General features: G+C 38.8%; 2 protein-coding genes across 2 annotated transcripts; both read right to left on the bottom strand.

Annotated features, from left to right (window-relative positions):
* Window positions 1-31: 31 nt before the first annotated feature.
* LOC135598924 (beta-adaptin-like protein C) lies at window positions 32-12,007 on the bottom strand. The gene is made up of 15 exons (XM_065093418.1): window positions 11,755-12,007; window positions 10,445-10,642; window positions 9,319-9,432; window positions 8,799-9,049; window positions 6,195-6,330; window positions 4,987-5,166; window positions 4,798-4,890; window positions 4,321-4,532; window positions 4,159-4,222; window positions 3,904-4,083; window positions 2,635-2,727; window positions 2,145-2,554; window positions 1,831-2,020; window positions 1,477-1,680; window positions 32-544 (listed from the first exon to the last, which is right to left on the bottom strand). Exons 1-15 carry the CDS (start codon window positions 11,839-11,841, stop codon window positions 248-250), a joined length of 2,709 nt encoding a protein of 902 aa, XP_064949490.1. The 5' UTR covers window positions 11,842-12,007; the 3' UTR covers window positions 32-247.
* Window positions 12,008-14,627: 2,620 nt separating this feature from the next.
* On the bottom strand, window positions 14,628-16,043 carry LOC103996348 (probable indole-3-pyruvate monooxygenase YUCCA5). The gene is made up of 3 exons (XM_009417261.3): window positions 15,390-16,043; window positions 14,937-15,308; window positions 14,628-14,852 (listed from the first exon to the last, which is right to left on the bottom strand). Exons 1-3 carry the CDS (start codon window positions 16,041-16,043, stop codon window positions 14,628-14,630), a joined length of 1,251 nt encoding a protein of 416 aa, XP_009415536.1.
* Window positions 16,044-17,110: the final 1,067 nt, after the last annotated feature.

Genomic DNA, 17,110 nt, shown 5'->3' with positions numbered 1-17,110 from the left:
CTTTTGGGTCCAAAGACTAAGAGGCATCCCATGCTAAATCACCCTCATTTACTTGATATCGAAGAATAGTATGAAAAGTATCTAACTAAAACAGCAACATCAAATACTCAACACAAATTGTATAAAATTTGGGATAATAATAATAAAAATAAAAATAAAAAAAAACTTTTTTGCAACGATAAATACCCACTCTCACAATAACACCAGACTGCTAAATTTTACCAAACTAATGAATGAAGCACAAATCTTACTTCAATAAAGCCTCCATGGCTTCGAACAAGAGTGGTGCCATCTCAGGGCTCGGTGTCTTTACTGCACATTTTACGCCTGGAACACCAACAACAGCCGTGAGCTCTATCAGGATAGGAATACCTCTAGGGAGTTTGGCAGACAAATAAAGTAGCTCTTTGTTTGCATTCCTTCGCTTTGCTACAAAGAACACATTGGATGCAGTCAAATGCTCAATGGTAGCATCAACGCCACTGATGATGGAGTTCGACAAGTCCTTCCCAACTTCGTTCGAGTCTGCCAGGGATTTCCATGTCTGCATTTGCACAGGAACAGAACCGATGAAATCAATCATGATGGGATTAAAAAGACAGAATTATTCAATGTCTGTCAGCTTTATTATTACTTTAAAATAAGGCTAAAAAAATCGATCTGGTACCGGTTCTAACAAGAATAATACGGCACAGGAATGCCGAATGATTACCAGCCTGTATTCTTTGATATTAATGAAAAATAATAATAAGTTCGGTGCCAATTCTTGGTTGGTCCAGTAAATATAGGCAAAGGTATACACTGAAACATTTCCCAAAGCCTTCACTATGGTAAGGATACTTTAAGCCAATATGTTGTGAATAATGCAATATTGACCAGAAACACACCAAAGCCATTACTAAAAATAGAGGGAGAGTGAGAAACTCTTTTAACATTTCCCAAGATTTCAAAAACTTCCTTCAGAATTCACAAGGACGACTAGCACAAAGGAAAAAAGAAATTGCCAAGTAGAGCAATGTGGTTCTCCAACTCATTATTCTACATTGACCAGCAAACAAATTCCACTAACCACAAATCCCAGAAGTGACATTCATTACCAGCAGAATATCTAATGTCTCATAATGCACTAATATCTAATGCAGTACTCTGATGCACTATCTAAAGCAGCAATATCATGCACTTATTATTTTTGGATTGACAGATTCTCAATCTAACAATGTGTATTATAAATTGAACTAGAACAGGAACATGTCAACCATGTAAGAGGATATAGGGTACTAGAAAGGAGATGCTCATAATTAGATGCTGATCGATCAATAAGCCCGAGAACCGAGGAAAAAGAGAATGTCAAACAAAGTCACCCACTTTACAGAATCAAGTCCCAGATAATGAAAGCCACACTCAATGAATCAGGTCTACCATTTTTTCACTTAGTATATGTCATCCATAATAAAAGAAAAACTTCAATTTACTTACCTCCAGAAAATTTGCACGTTCCATTCTACCATCTTCATCAAAGAAAACGTGCAATGATATTTTGTCATTGAAGTACCAGACTGGCTGCTGATTATTTTTTACTGCAACCTGCAAGAGTGTGCTTGGAGGTCCAGGTGAAACATTCTGGAATAAAACCATAGGAAGAAGTGTCCTTGCTGAAGCTCCTGGTTGCAGTGCTGGGACCTAATGAGAAACAAAAGAAAATGCAAGAAGATATTTTGGGCAATCAGATCCCAAATCACATAGGAAATGGATATCAACAGGCTTAAATAACATCAGAATGGCCAGTAGCTCATTAATGTTTCTAATGTTCATACTTAATAAAACAATCACCTGCAAAGGTCCCGCAGCTGCAAGACCAAATGTATTCTTGTTGAACTGTATCATGAATCCATCAAGTACAAGTTGTGTATTGTTCTCAAACAGTAATGCATAAAATATCTGGCCATCACGGCGTATAATCTGTGCACTTATCTGTAGACCTTGACCAGTTGATGAAGGCAGCAATACAGGCAACGGAGCTCTGCAGAGATGATCAGAACATTTTCCATAAATGAGAGGAGACAGAAGGTATTGGATAAATCTATAATGTTAAATCCCAAAAGGAGTAAGGCTGAACATAGAATTTTAAATCTGGACATCCTTACTCTGAAGGTGTTGTTGGCTGGTCTACAGGAACAATAGCATTGTCAAGACCCATCAAATCTCCAAGTAGATCTGGCACAGGTGGAGAAGGTGCAGAGACTGCAGTTGTTGCTGGTGCCTGTTGCGTTGTTTGAGCATGTGACACAGTAGCCTGACTAGAGGGAGCAGCTGCACTATCAACTGCATTAGAAGGTGACTCAGAATACCTCGTTTCACCACCATCAGCATAATCATCTTCATCTGGTCTCGGTGTAGCTGACTTTGCACGGCTTACAAAAGCATCAGGTATCTTATGATAAACAGAAGAAAGTGTAGCAATGTTCGCAAGAAGCTCATCAAGCAGTGAAGAATCAAGCTGGTTTGAGTCATCACTTATTACTGGTTTTTCAGCTAAAACAACATCCTTAGCAGCCTGATTAAAAAAAAATCAAATATAACTACCAAACCATATGACACCTTAAGAAATTAGTATCTTGAATTTGCTTTTGATACCTCAGGATCAGTGGAAAGAAGACGCCAATAAATGTATGCACGATCTCGCAAATCAGGATTGTCTGTTTCCATCGTGGCATTATTTAGAACAGCCTATTGCATAAAATTAATCTACATTAGTCATCAATGAAACTAATTATAACTGTAATTACTGAGGATGACAAAATAAAGTTTATCAAATGTCATTCTCATGCATTATGCAAGGAATATATTCTGGAGATACCATGTGATATTTTGTTTGTACAAGAGCCAGGATGATATAAGATAAATAGATGGTTAACAATTCAAGATTTCACTTATAGCTGATTTACTAAGAGATGAAAATATTCAGTTCTCTTGCAAGAGACTCTTAAGAAGAAAGGCAGCTCACAACAACACAAAAAAGAATATTAAAGCAGATTACAAACTAGCATAGCAAAAGTCTAGTTACAAGTTAATATCCTTGTCATCTTGCACCACAAAGTTGCAACTTAATGGTTTACTACTTGGTTGCATAAGGTTTAAACTATATTCATCAAGGTAGGTTTCTGTAAAGCAAGAGACCTCTATTGCTTCCCTGGTGAACTTTTTTACTTCACATATATCATATATTGAGAAACATATTAAGCATACAATTTGTTTAGTGTCTAAGTCCTTCCATGACTACTTTCAACTGTAATCCCAGCCATTTGTTATGCTCATACATTATGAGTAGATCTTTTTTTAAGTATATTTTATTTACAAGAAAAGGATGGGCCTTAGTATAACAGTAAGATTGTAATCTTTATCATTAGATGACCAAGGTTTGAATCATGGAATTAGTCATCCTTCTTGCAGGTATAAGACTGCATCCACTGATCATTCCAAACCTTGTTGGGAGCCTCATGTGCTAAGTCACCATTGATTGATTCATAAAGACTTTGTGTTGCCAATGTTGAACTTTTAATGAGAAAATGTTGAGACATACAAAAACAAGGGGTTTTCTTGCCTTGTAACAATGAGAAAACAATCATCAGGGAGGAGGGGAGAGGGGGGTGGGTCAAGCAGTTATATGTAACAATTATTGGCATCAAAGAAGAGTATGAAATACTATGAAGTATCACATGATATATAACATTTAAATACAACAACAACATGTTGAATAATATTAAAAGGAATGTACACGATTATAGGAAAGTACCACATGATGAATAACATTCAAATGAATTCTCCGGGTATTTTGTCACTAGCTCAATGGTTAGATCAACATTAATAGCACTGGTAAACTGGCATAACAGGAACATAGCAAACCTGAATCATCTGCTGCGGGCCTTCAGTTGGTTTCTTAAGGAACAATTTAACAGTTGCAGTGAGCAGTTGCAGTTGCACTAGTGCAGGTTCTTCTGGGAAAGTCTCAAGAAAGCTCTCAAGGAGCTCATCAGCATTGTCAATTCTTTCAGCATATTCACCAATTATCCATATCATTGATGCCTGAACCAACCAACACATTTTTGAGATAGCAACGGAAAACAAACTAGAAACTAACCTCCAAGGATAAACAAATACCTTAGCCTCTGGCTCATCTAAAGTGTCTAGACTTTCACACAATGTGGCAATGATAGACTCATAGCTGCAAGAAAAAACTGAATTATAAAGTGCACATCAAGCAGATTCAGACTGGTACTGCCAGATAAGAAGCCAATTTCAGACCAAGCTAACCAAACTCACGTGTTAGGATAACGCCTGAAGATATCCTTTATGACAATTATAGCCTCTTGCACAACATAATTAACTTTTATCTTTATCAGCTCAAGCAAAACACTGATGCATCGCTCAGCAGCTCTCTCTAACTTGATGGCACAGCGACCAATCGCACGCACAGCCTTTCTGACAAAGTCTACATCTACTTCTGTAGCATATTCTTTAAACTCCAATAGAACCTGGAATGAAGGGTACATGAGATTTTTTTTCTCTCCCTTAAGCATCCAACAAAATGTTGCAAAGCAAAAAGGTCACAAACATACAGCGAAAATCTGTATCAAATGATTTTTATTGATAATACAAGATGCGATCAGACTCGAGTGAGAATCTGTACAATGGCATATTCCACATTTTGCAACTTTTTACCTTGCACCATAAAAGAGGTCGCACGACAACTAAATCATGTAACATAAAGCACTTTCATCAAGATGAATAGCTGTATACCTGGTCTACGTTCCGGTCTGAGGCAAGCTTTATCATAATCTCTAATTTCTCCATCTTAACATATATCGGATCATTATATTTGCAAAAGAAAACCTATTAAAAGATGTGTAAGAAAACAACCAGTAACTTCAACAGAAAATGAAGAGATAATAACTGAAACCTCAATAAGGAATGCACATTTTAACTAACCTTAATCTCATGTGCAAGTATTGTGGGCCGTTTCTGCACAATAAGATTGATGTTGCGCAACGCTACATACTGGATCTCGGGTTCTGCAGAAAGAAGAGTTACCAGAGGTGGTGCCATTTTTTTGCACAGATTTCGGATTACATCAGTACTAGTGATCAGTTCCATCTGCTGAAGGATCATCTGCACAGAAATTTTAAGACATTATAGACATCTAAAGCAGATTAGAACCAAACAACAAACATCCCACCATCTTATCCCCTTAAGTCAAAAACCTTAAAGCCATGCATAGTCCTTTCGTCCTATTCCTAGTTCAATAGATTCCAAGGAATCATATTTTGGGTGTACCTATTGGCATGGACAGGTATTTACTAGTCCTTGGTCAGGTCAGTACCAGACCATATCAGTATTTTTTTGTGATACCAAATGATACAGCTCGGTATACCACCCAGTATATTAAGATCAAATTGGTCCAACCAGTTACCAAAACATGTACAGAGCAGAGATTTAATTCCTTGATAGGCTCTATTTAAGCCACTATCAAAATTCATCAATTTTTAGGTTATAAGAAATGTCTTTCTTTTTTGAGGTAGATAGCAAAATTTGATTCAAGAGTATTCTACCAAAGTTTGAATGAATCCATAAAGCAAGGGTTGTCATTTCCCCTTCTTTTGTACATTTCCATGTCAAGGAAACATCTATTTCTCACATATACTAATTCTTTAGCTTAAAATATAAATTTTATGACTTGCTAAGTAGCCCTTAAGTTACATAACGCATATTTAGTCTCACATCAGTTGAGTGGGAGAACCAAGGCCTTATGAGTGTCAGAATCACCTCTACCCTCATATGCGTCCTTTAGGGTCCACTCTGAATGGGCAAAACCATTCAGAACCCACCTAAAGCAAATAATTTATCGTGGATCCTCATGCTCGACTTTCTATTGGGGCATTGATAAACATGTTTAGTCCCACATTGGTTGAGAAATAGGGAAACCAAGACATTACAAGTGCCAGAGTACCGTTATCCTCAGAGGTGTATGTTGGGATCCACTCCAAAGGCTATATGAGCTTTCGGTTCGTCATGAATGAACCCATGCAAAAAAGGCTTAGATGGCAATGTTGATCATCAAATTGAAGGGAACTTGTGAAGATATGTATTCACTTGAATTCACTTGTGAAGATACATGAGCAAAATAAGCATGTACCTACCTTGACAGCAGAAAGCACAACTGCACAATTTGCATGTTGGAGACGTGGGGTTACTCTCTCTACTATATTTTCAGCTTCACGAGCATCCGATGCTTTATATCTTGATAAAGCATCCAAAATGAACACTTGACCCCATCTGCACCACAGTTAGATTCAGAAGTTAGAAATTAGAATATATGATAATTAGAAATAAATCAAGCCTTTGTAACTAGTTAACTCCATGGATACAAGCCATTGTGTATGTAATCAATGCTTAAGTATTGAATTAGAGATAACAAACAAAGGAATCGCGTGCTCAAGTAGGAAAAAAGGACCACAGTGATACGAACCCCCACCCACTATCTTCAAGAAAAATAATCTCGACGAAGATAATCTTCAAATGTTAAACCAATGCTACCAAAGACCAAAAATTTTGACCCCAATGGAGAGAGTACATGGAAGAAACCTCCATAATATTTGACAGAGAAGTGAACTCTGACCAGCATCATGTTTGTACCATAAGGATTATCATGTCCTTAAACTTATATCCCAAATGTTCATTTTGGTATGCTGATATACTTCGTAGGAAATGTTACCAAAACTCAATATTTGTCACGGAATATTTTCGGTGCTACCACAACATATTTATATAAAATTAACCCAGAATAAAATGTTCATAAATATATATTAATTAATATCAATACACAAGAAGATCCAACATCTAGTCATATTCATTTACTAGGAGTTCTATTTCCAAAGGGAAATGTTGGGGCCTATGCCTCGAAAAATGGTGCTTTTCTAATTCAAAGAAGAAACCTCCCAAATAGAGTTGAAAGAGAATGAAAAACTTAATTGCTAGAATTTCACAGAGAACAGCAAAAAGTGATAAGGCTTCAAATTTTAAAGTATTTCTAGTTAAATCAAAAGCGATCAAATCTATTTATTATCCCTAGTATAATTTTCTTCAGTCTCTTTCTACCTCTCCCTGCATCACAAATTAGTCTCCTTTGAAAATGCCTGAACAATCTTAAACTATCTTTTTTTTATCCAAAGATACCCTCTGCCTCCACTAATCACTGACCGCCTCCCTGTCCATATTGATTTGTTAGAACCCTATCCATATTGATTTGTCTTCTAATGAGAAGAGTATTTCTCAGCCATCTCCTTCTGTCACGTATGATTATCTCTTCAGAGTCCACAAATTCAACTGCTTTCGATTAAAAAGTGCAGCACATTTTTCTAGCATTCAAGAAATGGCATGAGATAACAATGAAATTACGGAATAGACAGCACCATGGAGCTATCATGTCAGTACATGATTTCCAATAACTTAATTCAAGCAACAACAGTTATTTGGCTGACATTCTTATTATAACCAAATGATCGACACCCCTGAGGTTGTGACCGGTACAACCTCTAATGAACTGCTTCAAGGATATTCTACCAACTCCCAATTCTTGTAAGGCCTGAGTGTTGTTGAGCTTCAGACTCACATGCCAAACTAGCTTCCTACGGTGTTATTTTCCTGCACTACATCTAAGTCATGTCATGTGACAAATCCAGGTGACAACAAGTATAGAATTGTTAATACATCTAAAGAGCATGGTTGTCATTAAGGATGACAGTTGGTCTGGTTGTTTAGGTACCCAGGTCTAACCAACATAACTAAATCAGGTTCAGGTCCCTTTTGTCAGGACTGAGACAGGTTTGGGTAGGAAAGTAAGTACCTTTGTCATGTGAGGTAGGAAAAGCAGTGGGCAGTTCCTTTTTTTTGTTCTCTTAGAGTACCCGGGTCTACCAAACCCACTTAAACCGGGTTAGGCACTCTCTAATCAGTTTGGGATGGATTTGGATAGAAAAGTGCATACCCAATTCATGTTCAGGTACCTAGATAGCTAGCCGTGGTATCTTTAGTTGCCTAGATAGGTCCCATTGAGGTGAAGTTTGGGTTACCCAACCTGCTACCATCTCAAGTTGCTTAGCATGTTGGCCTGGAAGAAAGTTGCCATGAGCATCTACTTGTCCAATTGGAGTAGTCAGAGAAGATAAATTTACCAATTCAGAACCTATTTTTAAACCTGAGAAGCATGCAGGCACTCCTTAGCAAGCTGAAGTCTTCGGCAACCAGACAGATTGAATCATAGTCTACATGTTTTATCTCAATGTAACACATTAAACCAATCTCCCTTGGTAACCTAGAAGTAACAAATGAAGCCAGAGTAGATGGAAGTTACAATCTTGAATCAGCCTCAACTGAAAGAACCATTTAATTAAATAAGTATGCATACTGATTTGTGTGATAGAATTGATCGTGAGCTAAATGACATGGCTACTCCATCCTATAATGACAACATATGGATTAATTTTTTACTTCAGCTCATCCCAAAGTGCTGAAAATATACGAGTATTATATCCATTAGGTCAATTCAATTTTGTTAAATGGTGGTAAATATTAAGGAGTTGACAGATTCATATACAAGTCATCTACATGACACTTAAGGATTGCAGTCCATGTAAAAAACTCCACACTAAAAAGTATGATGCAGACAAGCAGACTGGCGAAAAAAATTCCCTATGAACTGTGGAACCAACAAAAGTAAACAACTGTTCCAGAAGCAAACTTACTCAGTGCATTCATTTAAGGCAGTCAAAAGCTTTGAAAGTGTATGACTAGTAATCTCAAAGATTGGTTGACTGCTACTTTCATTGATCTCTGCAAGTGCTGCGACTGCATTTGCCACTACCATCGGATTATTGTCTGATATCAGATCCTTGAGAGTCTCCAAGAAACCCCTATCTTCCACCAGCTCGGCATTTATGTCATATAATTTAGCAACACAAATAGCTGCTGTCTTTCGGACATAAGGATCATCATCCTGTGAAGAAGGATTTACAAGGACATACACATCATAATGAAAAAATTTAGATGCTGTGACCAGAAAAAAGTTCCAATGTGTTGAAAAGCTATACAAGTCATAGAGAAAATATGTACAACAATAAGACACAATGTCCTAACTATTTGGGTCGGTTACATGGAACTTTTGATGCCACCATTGAGAAACAAATATGCACATGCACCTAAAACTAACTGTATAGAGACGGAAGATAGATTTATTGAAAGGAAATAAAGTAGAAATTAGACAACCTTGAGGCATCTCTGAAGGGGATCACATAAATATTCTGTGATTTTGTCAACACGGATGCAACCCATTGTCCTCACAGCTAAAGCACGAATCAGCGGATTTGGATCTTGTGAATCCTGCAAAAATCAATGAAAACCACAACTAACAAATAAAACATTTAAAATTATTATTGAATGACTAATACAGGCATGCCATAGTAAACCAGCCCCTCACCAAGAAGCTGCTGAGTAAGTTTAACTAGAACAAACTTAGTTGAATGTTTGCCTATGATGATCAGTCAAAACTTTTTAAACCTTCCATTACATCATGAACTGCAGAACGATTACTCCTTCCTCCAGACAACTTTCTTATAATTTAACAACCTACATTGTAATATGATTGGACCCAGAGTTCTAGGTTCAAATATTCAGTTCCACTGTAATTTTTATCGGGTTTGTAACCTATGTATCCTTCATCATTTGATATTTTAAACAAGCTTTAACATAGATTGCTCTAAAAATCTATATGTCCATTGCCATAAGTTCCATTGACCTAAAGTTTGGTAATAATCTTGTAAGCAAAACAAAGTTTGGGCACAGTATCAAGTACCCCCATATTTGTCCTCCATTGCATGACCTTGATAGCCAGGTAAAGCTTGGCAGCAACTCTTAAGGCTATACTTAGAAAAAAAAGGCACAAAGCAAGCTTGATTTACTGAAGAAACAGTAGAATTTACAGATCAATGATTATCTGTTTAATGAAAAGTATAACAAATCAAACAATAAGTTCTATAACAAATTAAGTGTTTACATATTAACACAAAATATTAGTCCTAACATATGCACCTGACAGATCCAAATTCATTTTATATTTTAGTATCATACCTTGTCCATATTCTATAAATTTTTCCAAGCTATAGTTCTCTTCCATTTGTAAACCATTAATGTGCTTCTATGGTTAAATCACTTGCTTAGGAACTCATTCAAACAGATGTCAAACACTGTACTAAAAATATATTGCTGAACCATATAAAGTATGGAAATTGACATATTTACAAGTTAAAAACACAACTGTTCTCCAACATTAACATAGGAGATATTTGGTAGGACAACTCATGAACATAGATACTGGAAGTACACAATCTCCTACCTTCACAAACGTATTCACCGCAAGTATGGCCAGATCAGGTTGACTCTTGGCATAGTTTATGAGATATAAATAGACAAGTTTTTTCAGCTCTAGATTCTCCGTTTGCATGCAGTTCACAACATCTGTGAATAATGATGAAACATCTTTTCCAACAGTCATTGCAGCTATCACCTTCTTCACTGCATCTTTCCTCTTATCCTACAGAATAGATTAGCACAAATGGAATAGTTAATCATTATTGTTTCAGCTGAATAAAACCAAAACAAACAAGTGAATTTACAAAAAAGTTAATGTCCTCTTTATATATAGGGAGAATAAAGTGGAACAACAGTTCTATGCTACCTTCTCTTCCTGGTTATCTGATCAATCATGAGTAGTACTATAAGAAAAATAAATTCTTCACTGGGTTTAGAGATTGTTCACCATTCAACTAGGAGACTTGCAAGAAAGAAGGAAAAGGACCAGAGAATGAGGTCCAATGCATTTGTCTGTCCACCAAGTCCACTTGAGGTTTTGTTACAGTAATAAAAATGTCCCCTATGAAGTCTCCTCAAATTTAGCCTTTTTAACTCATCCATTTTAAAATCTGAAGCACATGAATGACGTCTGGGTAGCCAAAAGGAACAATGATAAAAATCGGACAGCAATATAATTTCTTCGAGATGAAATAAACTAACCAAGCCGTATGGACGAGTAAAAGTGAACTAATGTCACAACGTGAATTTGGTACAAACAAATTGGCACTTTCAGAGTGTGTGTATAGAGCATTGTGAAACCCAAGAAAGGTAATCGTCTATAACATTCACAGGATCCAATACTGGGAACAGATGATTAATTCTTCTCGTCCACTCTTGGTGTCAACAATAGAGATCTGTATCCAAAGGTTTATTTCTTCCTAACGCCTTCAGTTCTTTACAGGCATCTATAACAAAGTTTGGATGAAAGAAAGAAGCAAAGATCTTGTTTTCCTGCAACAAGTTTGTACGTTTTCGTTGAAGTGCAGTGGGGAGACAAATCCAGGTATAAACACCATAAGACTTCTCTTTCATCCTCCGATCTTTAAAGATTAGGAGATATATCGAAGAGGAACAAATGGCTTCGAGATCATTTAGGTTCTTTCCAGCTAATAAACTATCGAATCGAACCTGATAATATTTCATCAAACGAGACAACGAAATGGACTCGAGATTATGTAGAAATTCAGCAAGGAAATCCATCGGATGCAAAGGAAGGCATAGAGATCCAAAGGGATCTGGTCCGATCCGCGGTCAATCAAACCCTAAATGGATCGAATCAGGGGAGGAGCAAACCTTGTACTGGGAATTGAGTTCCTCCTTGAGCTCGGGGATCTCTCCTTTCTTGGTGGTAGAGAAGTACTTGGAATCGTGCCCGCTCATCGCTCCCACCCGGCTGCTTTCCTTCTCTTTCTCCTCTGATACGGGGAGGAAGACGAGATACAGAGAGGGGAGATATGGCCTTCTGGCCTCCTTGCCGCGTGCTAAAGAAATCACGATGACCGGTCTGAGTCTTCAATAGGCGACCCCTGAAACGGGTTCAATCTCCAGCCGGTCGGGGCCGAGTTATGCCATGTTACAATAGGTAACTTGGATACTGATTACATAACATAACATGTTAAGAAACATCGGTCATTTCAATAAAAAAATAACATGTTATTACATATTATTATTTTGTAAGGCGATTTTATATGAAAAAATATTTTTTAAAAAGATATCTCTTAGTTTTTAATTTTATCATTTGGTGTTTTATTTTTTTTATAATATCCTAAATATCTCTTATCATTTTCATAATATCCTATATATCATTTTCATATATCATTTTCATATTTTTATAATATCCTAAAAATATTTTTTTATAATATCCTAAATACCCCATCACCTTATTGCCTTTTCAATCAAAGACACATCGGATGAATTTAATTTTTTACCAAAGGACTTACGCCCTCATCGGGGAAAATGAGATTATTGGCAGGGTGGTGAGTGTCGCACACTTGTGATGATTTTGATAATGAGGGGCTTAGTTTTAAGACCGTAAAAAAAAAAGATTGGAGTGAGACCTAAGACCGGATTAGTGTGCTGCTATTGCACTTGTGACTTCAAATTTGTGCTCCTCCTCCTCCTTATTTATTAGCAACGATGCCAAAACAACTCGCGATCATTATTGATATGTATCACAATAGACTTTAGTGAGAGACAAGCGGGGAATTAGTGCATTAGTGAATTAGTGCAGCGGATAAAAACATCGGTTTGAAAAATTTTTCGTATGATAAAATTTAGTTTCGAAAAATAAGAATTTCGTTTGCAATAAAGGTAAATAGCAAGAAATAAATACAAACCAAATTTTTATAGTAGTTCGATCGTCGTGACTTACATCCACTTTGCCGATTCCTCTTCCGTCGAGGCCACCAGCATCCACTGACGATCTTCCTTTAATGTGCGAAGATCAACTACCCTTACAACTCGATTCTCCTTTACAGGTTCGGGAGAGAATCTTTACAACCCTTTTTTACGATGCTTCCCTCACACTCTCTCTTAGAATGATCTCTAAACTTTCGGACGAGGGACTTTATACTTTATAAGGGTTTTCAACTTTAGAAATATAGAGTTTTTGATCACCTTTCTTACTACTCCATGCAAGAATAGCTAGGGTATTTATAGACCCCAAATGGCTTCAAAACTTGGAGCCAAAATTTAAATCCCCGAAATTTTGGGGTATGGGCGATACCATTGCCTGATAGTCTCCGAGACTGAGTCTGGGTGGTATGACCGCTCAGACTAGCGGTACCACCGCCTGACATAGTCTCGGGAATTGTGCTGCATCGGTTCCACCTGTTTGGTCATTGTTTGAGCATTTTCACTTGGCCTAACATAGCCCAAACTTAGCCCAATTGGCTCCTAATTGAGTTGACCCAATTTCAACCCAATTATGTGCTAACTACGAATTTTAAGACATTTATTAAGCTAAATAAGTCCGTAAGTCTAGATTTCTTCCGATGAGCATCCGACGATCTTCCGACGAACTTCCGATGATCTCTCAGCAATGTTCCAACGGACTCTCGGCAAGCTCCTAGACTTCATGACGATCTTCTTGGCGAGTTCCGATAAGCTTCTTTGGCAAGCTCCTGAACTTCTCGGTCAAGTCCGACGGAACTTCCGATGAACGTCCGGATTTCCGATGAACTCTCGAACTCCCAACGAAGTCTCGTTCTTGACTCCCGGACTTCATTTCGCTTTATACCTTGCTATAATAGTTAATCTTACACACTTAAAACATATTTCGATCTAGACAATTATTATAAGGCTTAAATCAAATGTTGTTCGGCATGTCATTGGTTCATCGACGTTTCGTATAATTCTTCAGTGCATCGTCTTCTCTTGTAGCCTATTGCCTAATCTGCTAGTTGACCTCTGCAATTCCGATTTTCTTACCGTAATTTTCGCTCTTCTTGGCCTGATGCTCGAACCTTTAGCCCGAAGCCTTCTGTCGATACGTCGACCAATCCTCTAGCTCGACGTCCAATCTTTTGACATGTTTCATTCTGGCCCAACATGATTCTTCCTGCTTTAATTGTCTCTCCCTGATCGAAGCTTCCTGCGTTACTCAAAACGTAGATCAGATAAATACTATCAATTGGTTTAATCATCAAAATTCGAGATTCAACGTCTTATGGTAAATCCACACGACGGGGTAAAAGTAATCAGAGAAATGAACAAGTAGCATTTAAAGTATTAGAGAAAAAAAAAATCAAATAAAAAAATTGATATCTATGATACTTTCTGAAAAACGCCAAATATAAATTTTTTTTTCAGAAAAATTGCTCTTCTTTATATATATAACATAATAAACTGATCCCAAATTAACTATTTTATTAATTGGACAATTTTTTTTCATATTTACCTATCTAAAATTAGGTTAAACATATATTATCTTACCGATATCAAAAAATGGTCGTTAGATTATGGATTGATTTATTGGTTTCAAGGGAAACTGGATTTTCCACAACACAATTAAGGAAAAGATATGTGAGATGCCATTTCCAGAGACAAAACTTGGGGCTACTACAACCGGGGAGGCTTCTCTGTTCCTGATTCCTTTACAGTTTGTACAGTGCTTGTCACTAACAGGAAGAAGGACAGCAAACGAGCACGAGCTACAGAGCTCTTCATCAGATCTGTGAGATGCATCTCCTATGGCAGGCAATGATATGCTTTGCCTGCTTAGTTTCCTTTCTCCACACCCTGCCAATGTCCTCTGCTACCTTCACTGCATCATGGGATGCACCGGCCAACCCTCTCTTTGTGAATCCAACAGCATAAAGCCCTGTCTTCCCTTTCCACCCGTTGGGGAATGGCTGCTTCGGAAAACCATCCTTGTTGAAGCAGTCAGTGTCCTGCAAACATTCGACTTCAATGCTTCTCCGAAAGCTGAGAAGATTATGGAGGAGTTCTGTTGTTACAGTGAGAGTTCGACTTGCCTGCAACCATGAAGGAACGTTGCTGCAGTAACCAGTGGCAAGAACGACCGAGTCGACATCAATGACGCGGCCATCGACCAACTCCACACCGCCATGCAAGAGCCGCTTGATTCCAGGAACCACCTTTATCTCACCGGATTTGATCTTTCCCAGCGCTCCCAGATCGAGAACCGGCGTCTTCCCCTGCTTGTGTTTGAGCTCCAAGGGACCAAGAGATGGTCGTTTCAGGCCGTATTCCTCCATGTTCCCCAGTATCATCCACGACAAGGCCAGCAGAATCCTGTCGACCAACTTGACCGGAAACCATTTCATCAACAGAACAGCCAACTCGAACGTCGATTTCTTGCAAATCTCTCTCGGTAGAACATGTACCTGGTGATCAGATCAGTAGCCCGATCAGTGACCAGAGTTAGCGGAGCATTATGCAGCAGTAAGATGTGGATGAGCGTTTACCGAGTCGCGGACGACCATGACGGGGAAGGAATTGTGGTGGCAGAGATCGACGCAGACCTCCATGCCGGAGTTGCCATAGCCCACCACGAGGACTTGCTTTCCCCGGTAGGCCTCGCCGGACCTGTAGTCGCTCGCGTGAATCACCTGCCCGCCGAACTCCTTCAGTCCTCCCATCTCCGGGATCACGCACTCTGCATTCTCCCCCGTGGCGACGACCAGCCATTGGCAAATGTACTCCACCTCGGCGTTGCTGCTGGCGGCGGTCCTGACGCGCCACATACCGCACGTGTCGTCGAACTTCGCCGACTGCGCTGTCTCATTGAACTGTGGATTCAGCTCGAAGCGTGCGGCGTAGGACTCCAAGTAGTCTATGAACTGGTCCTTGGTGGGGTACTCGGGGAAGTCGACGGGGAAGGGGAGCTTGGGAAGCTGGCAGAACTGCTTGGGGAGATGGAGCTTTAGGCGATCGTAGGTGCGGTTTCGCCACAGGGAGGCGATGCTGTTTGACCTCTCAAGGATCACGAAGGGGACGCCATGCTCCTTGAGGCACGCACCCACGGCCAAACCCGAAGGGCCGGCTCCTACAATGAGAGGGCCGTTAACCCATTTGCATCTCCTCTTGAAGCTGTCACGGTGGTCGGACGAATGGGCCATGATCAAACAGGTGAGGAAGGAGGAGACCAGTAGACGGAGGTGTGGATGAGGCAGGGAGGTTGATGGGTCTATAAATAGCTGGGGGCAACGCAAGAGCTCCATGTGAAGGTCATGAGAGGTCTTCATCTCCTCCGCCATTAATTTAATGTGGGTGAAGCATGTTTGACAAGGTTATGATCCATAGTCTATCAAGAAATCAACAAGAACACGAGAGCTCTTGACATTGTATTCTTCGGGAAAAGATCTAATCATGTTATTCCACAATTCAAAGAATTAAGCCACTGGTTTCTTAATGTTGTATTGTGGAAAAGCAGCAGGAAGGAATCATACATATCATCCAAAGTCTCACCTAGAAACACAAACATAGATTTGGGATGACGGTTACAGTTATTACTGTTTGCCTTGGCAGTCAAATTCCTTTCCTTTTACTGCTGCATCCAAGGCAAAGAAATCATTCATGAAAGATGATTTCCATGTGGAGAACTTGAAGAACACCCAGCATTGAAGTTTCATGTAACTTTTGGATAAAGAGACAAAATGACAAGATCCATCATCTCAGGATACATGTCATAGTCTTCTGACTTTGAGGTTCATCCAAGTTTTTAGCTGGCATGAGCAGAAAGCTAAATTAGATTCATCTGTCACTGCTAAAACAATCAATCCTCCATGTATCTTGTCATTCAGCAAAATGAAATATGGAACTGTAAGGTGTGTATGCATGATCAGATGTCATTCATATAATCTCTTTGCAGATTAGCAGATCAAAGTATATTTTTGTGCAGTTCCTTTAAGGTAGAACAGACCCTTTGGAAAAGGTGGGTGCCATTGCTCACCGATGAACAGAACCTGGTTTGGAGGTTGAAAGGGAGTGATGGTGACTCCCACCTCCTTATTTTGGATTCAGGATCCATGGTGAGGAAGTATGTGGACGCATGCAGCTTAGTCTCTCTTCTTTTAATATGCATGGCATTTCCCAAACCCTAAGTTCCTAAAGATCATGGGAATGTGTGCTGTAACTTTGTGTTATGGATGAAGGATTGGTTGGATAGGGATGCATGAATTGTCAC

This window comes from Musa acuminata, chromosome BXJ2-1 (genome assembly GCF_036884655.1).
Source record: "Musa acuminata AAA Group cultivar baxijiao chromosome BXJ2-1, Cavendish_Baxijiao_AAA, whole genome shotgun sequence".
NCBI classification, from domain to species: domain Eukaryota; kingdom Viridiplantae; phylum Streptophyta; class Magnoliopsida; order Zingiberales; family Musaceae; genus Musa; species Musa acuminata.
This window is presented reverse-complemented; position numbering and strand designations above follow the sequence as displayed.

Bases quoted from the DNA above. Each gene is read 5' to 3' on its own strand.
- LOC135598924 (XM_065093418.1), bottom strand. From the start codon at position 11,841: ATGAGCGGGCACGATTCCAAGTACTTCTCTACCACCAAGAAAGGAGAG. The intron at 9,433-10,444 runs GTAGGAGATTGT...TGATTTTTGCAG, and splicing joins CGGTGAATACGTTTGTGAAG to GATTCACAAGATCCAAATCC. The intron at 5,167-6,194 runs GTAGGTACATGC...ATTTCTGTGCAG, and splicing joins TTGTGCTTTCTGCTGTCAAG to ATGATCCTTCAGCAGATGGA.
- LOC103996348 (XM_009417261.3), bottom strand. From the start codon at position 16,043: ATGGCCCATTCGTCCGACCACCGTGACAGCTTCAAGAGGAGATGCAAA. The intron at 15,309-15,389 runs GTAAACGCTCAT...TCTGATCACCAG, and splicing joins TCATGGTCGTCCGCGACTCG to GTACATGTTCTACCGAGAGA. The intron at 14,853-14,936 runs GCAAGTCGAACT...GAATGTTTGCAG, and splicing joins ACGTTCCTTCATGGTTGCAG to GACACTGACTGCTTCAACAA.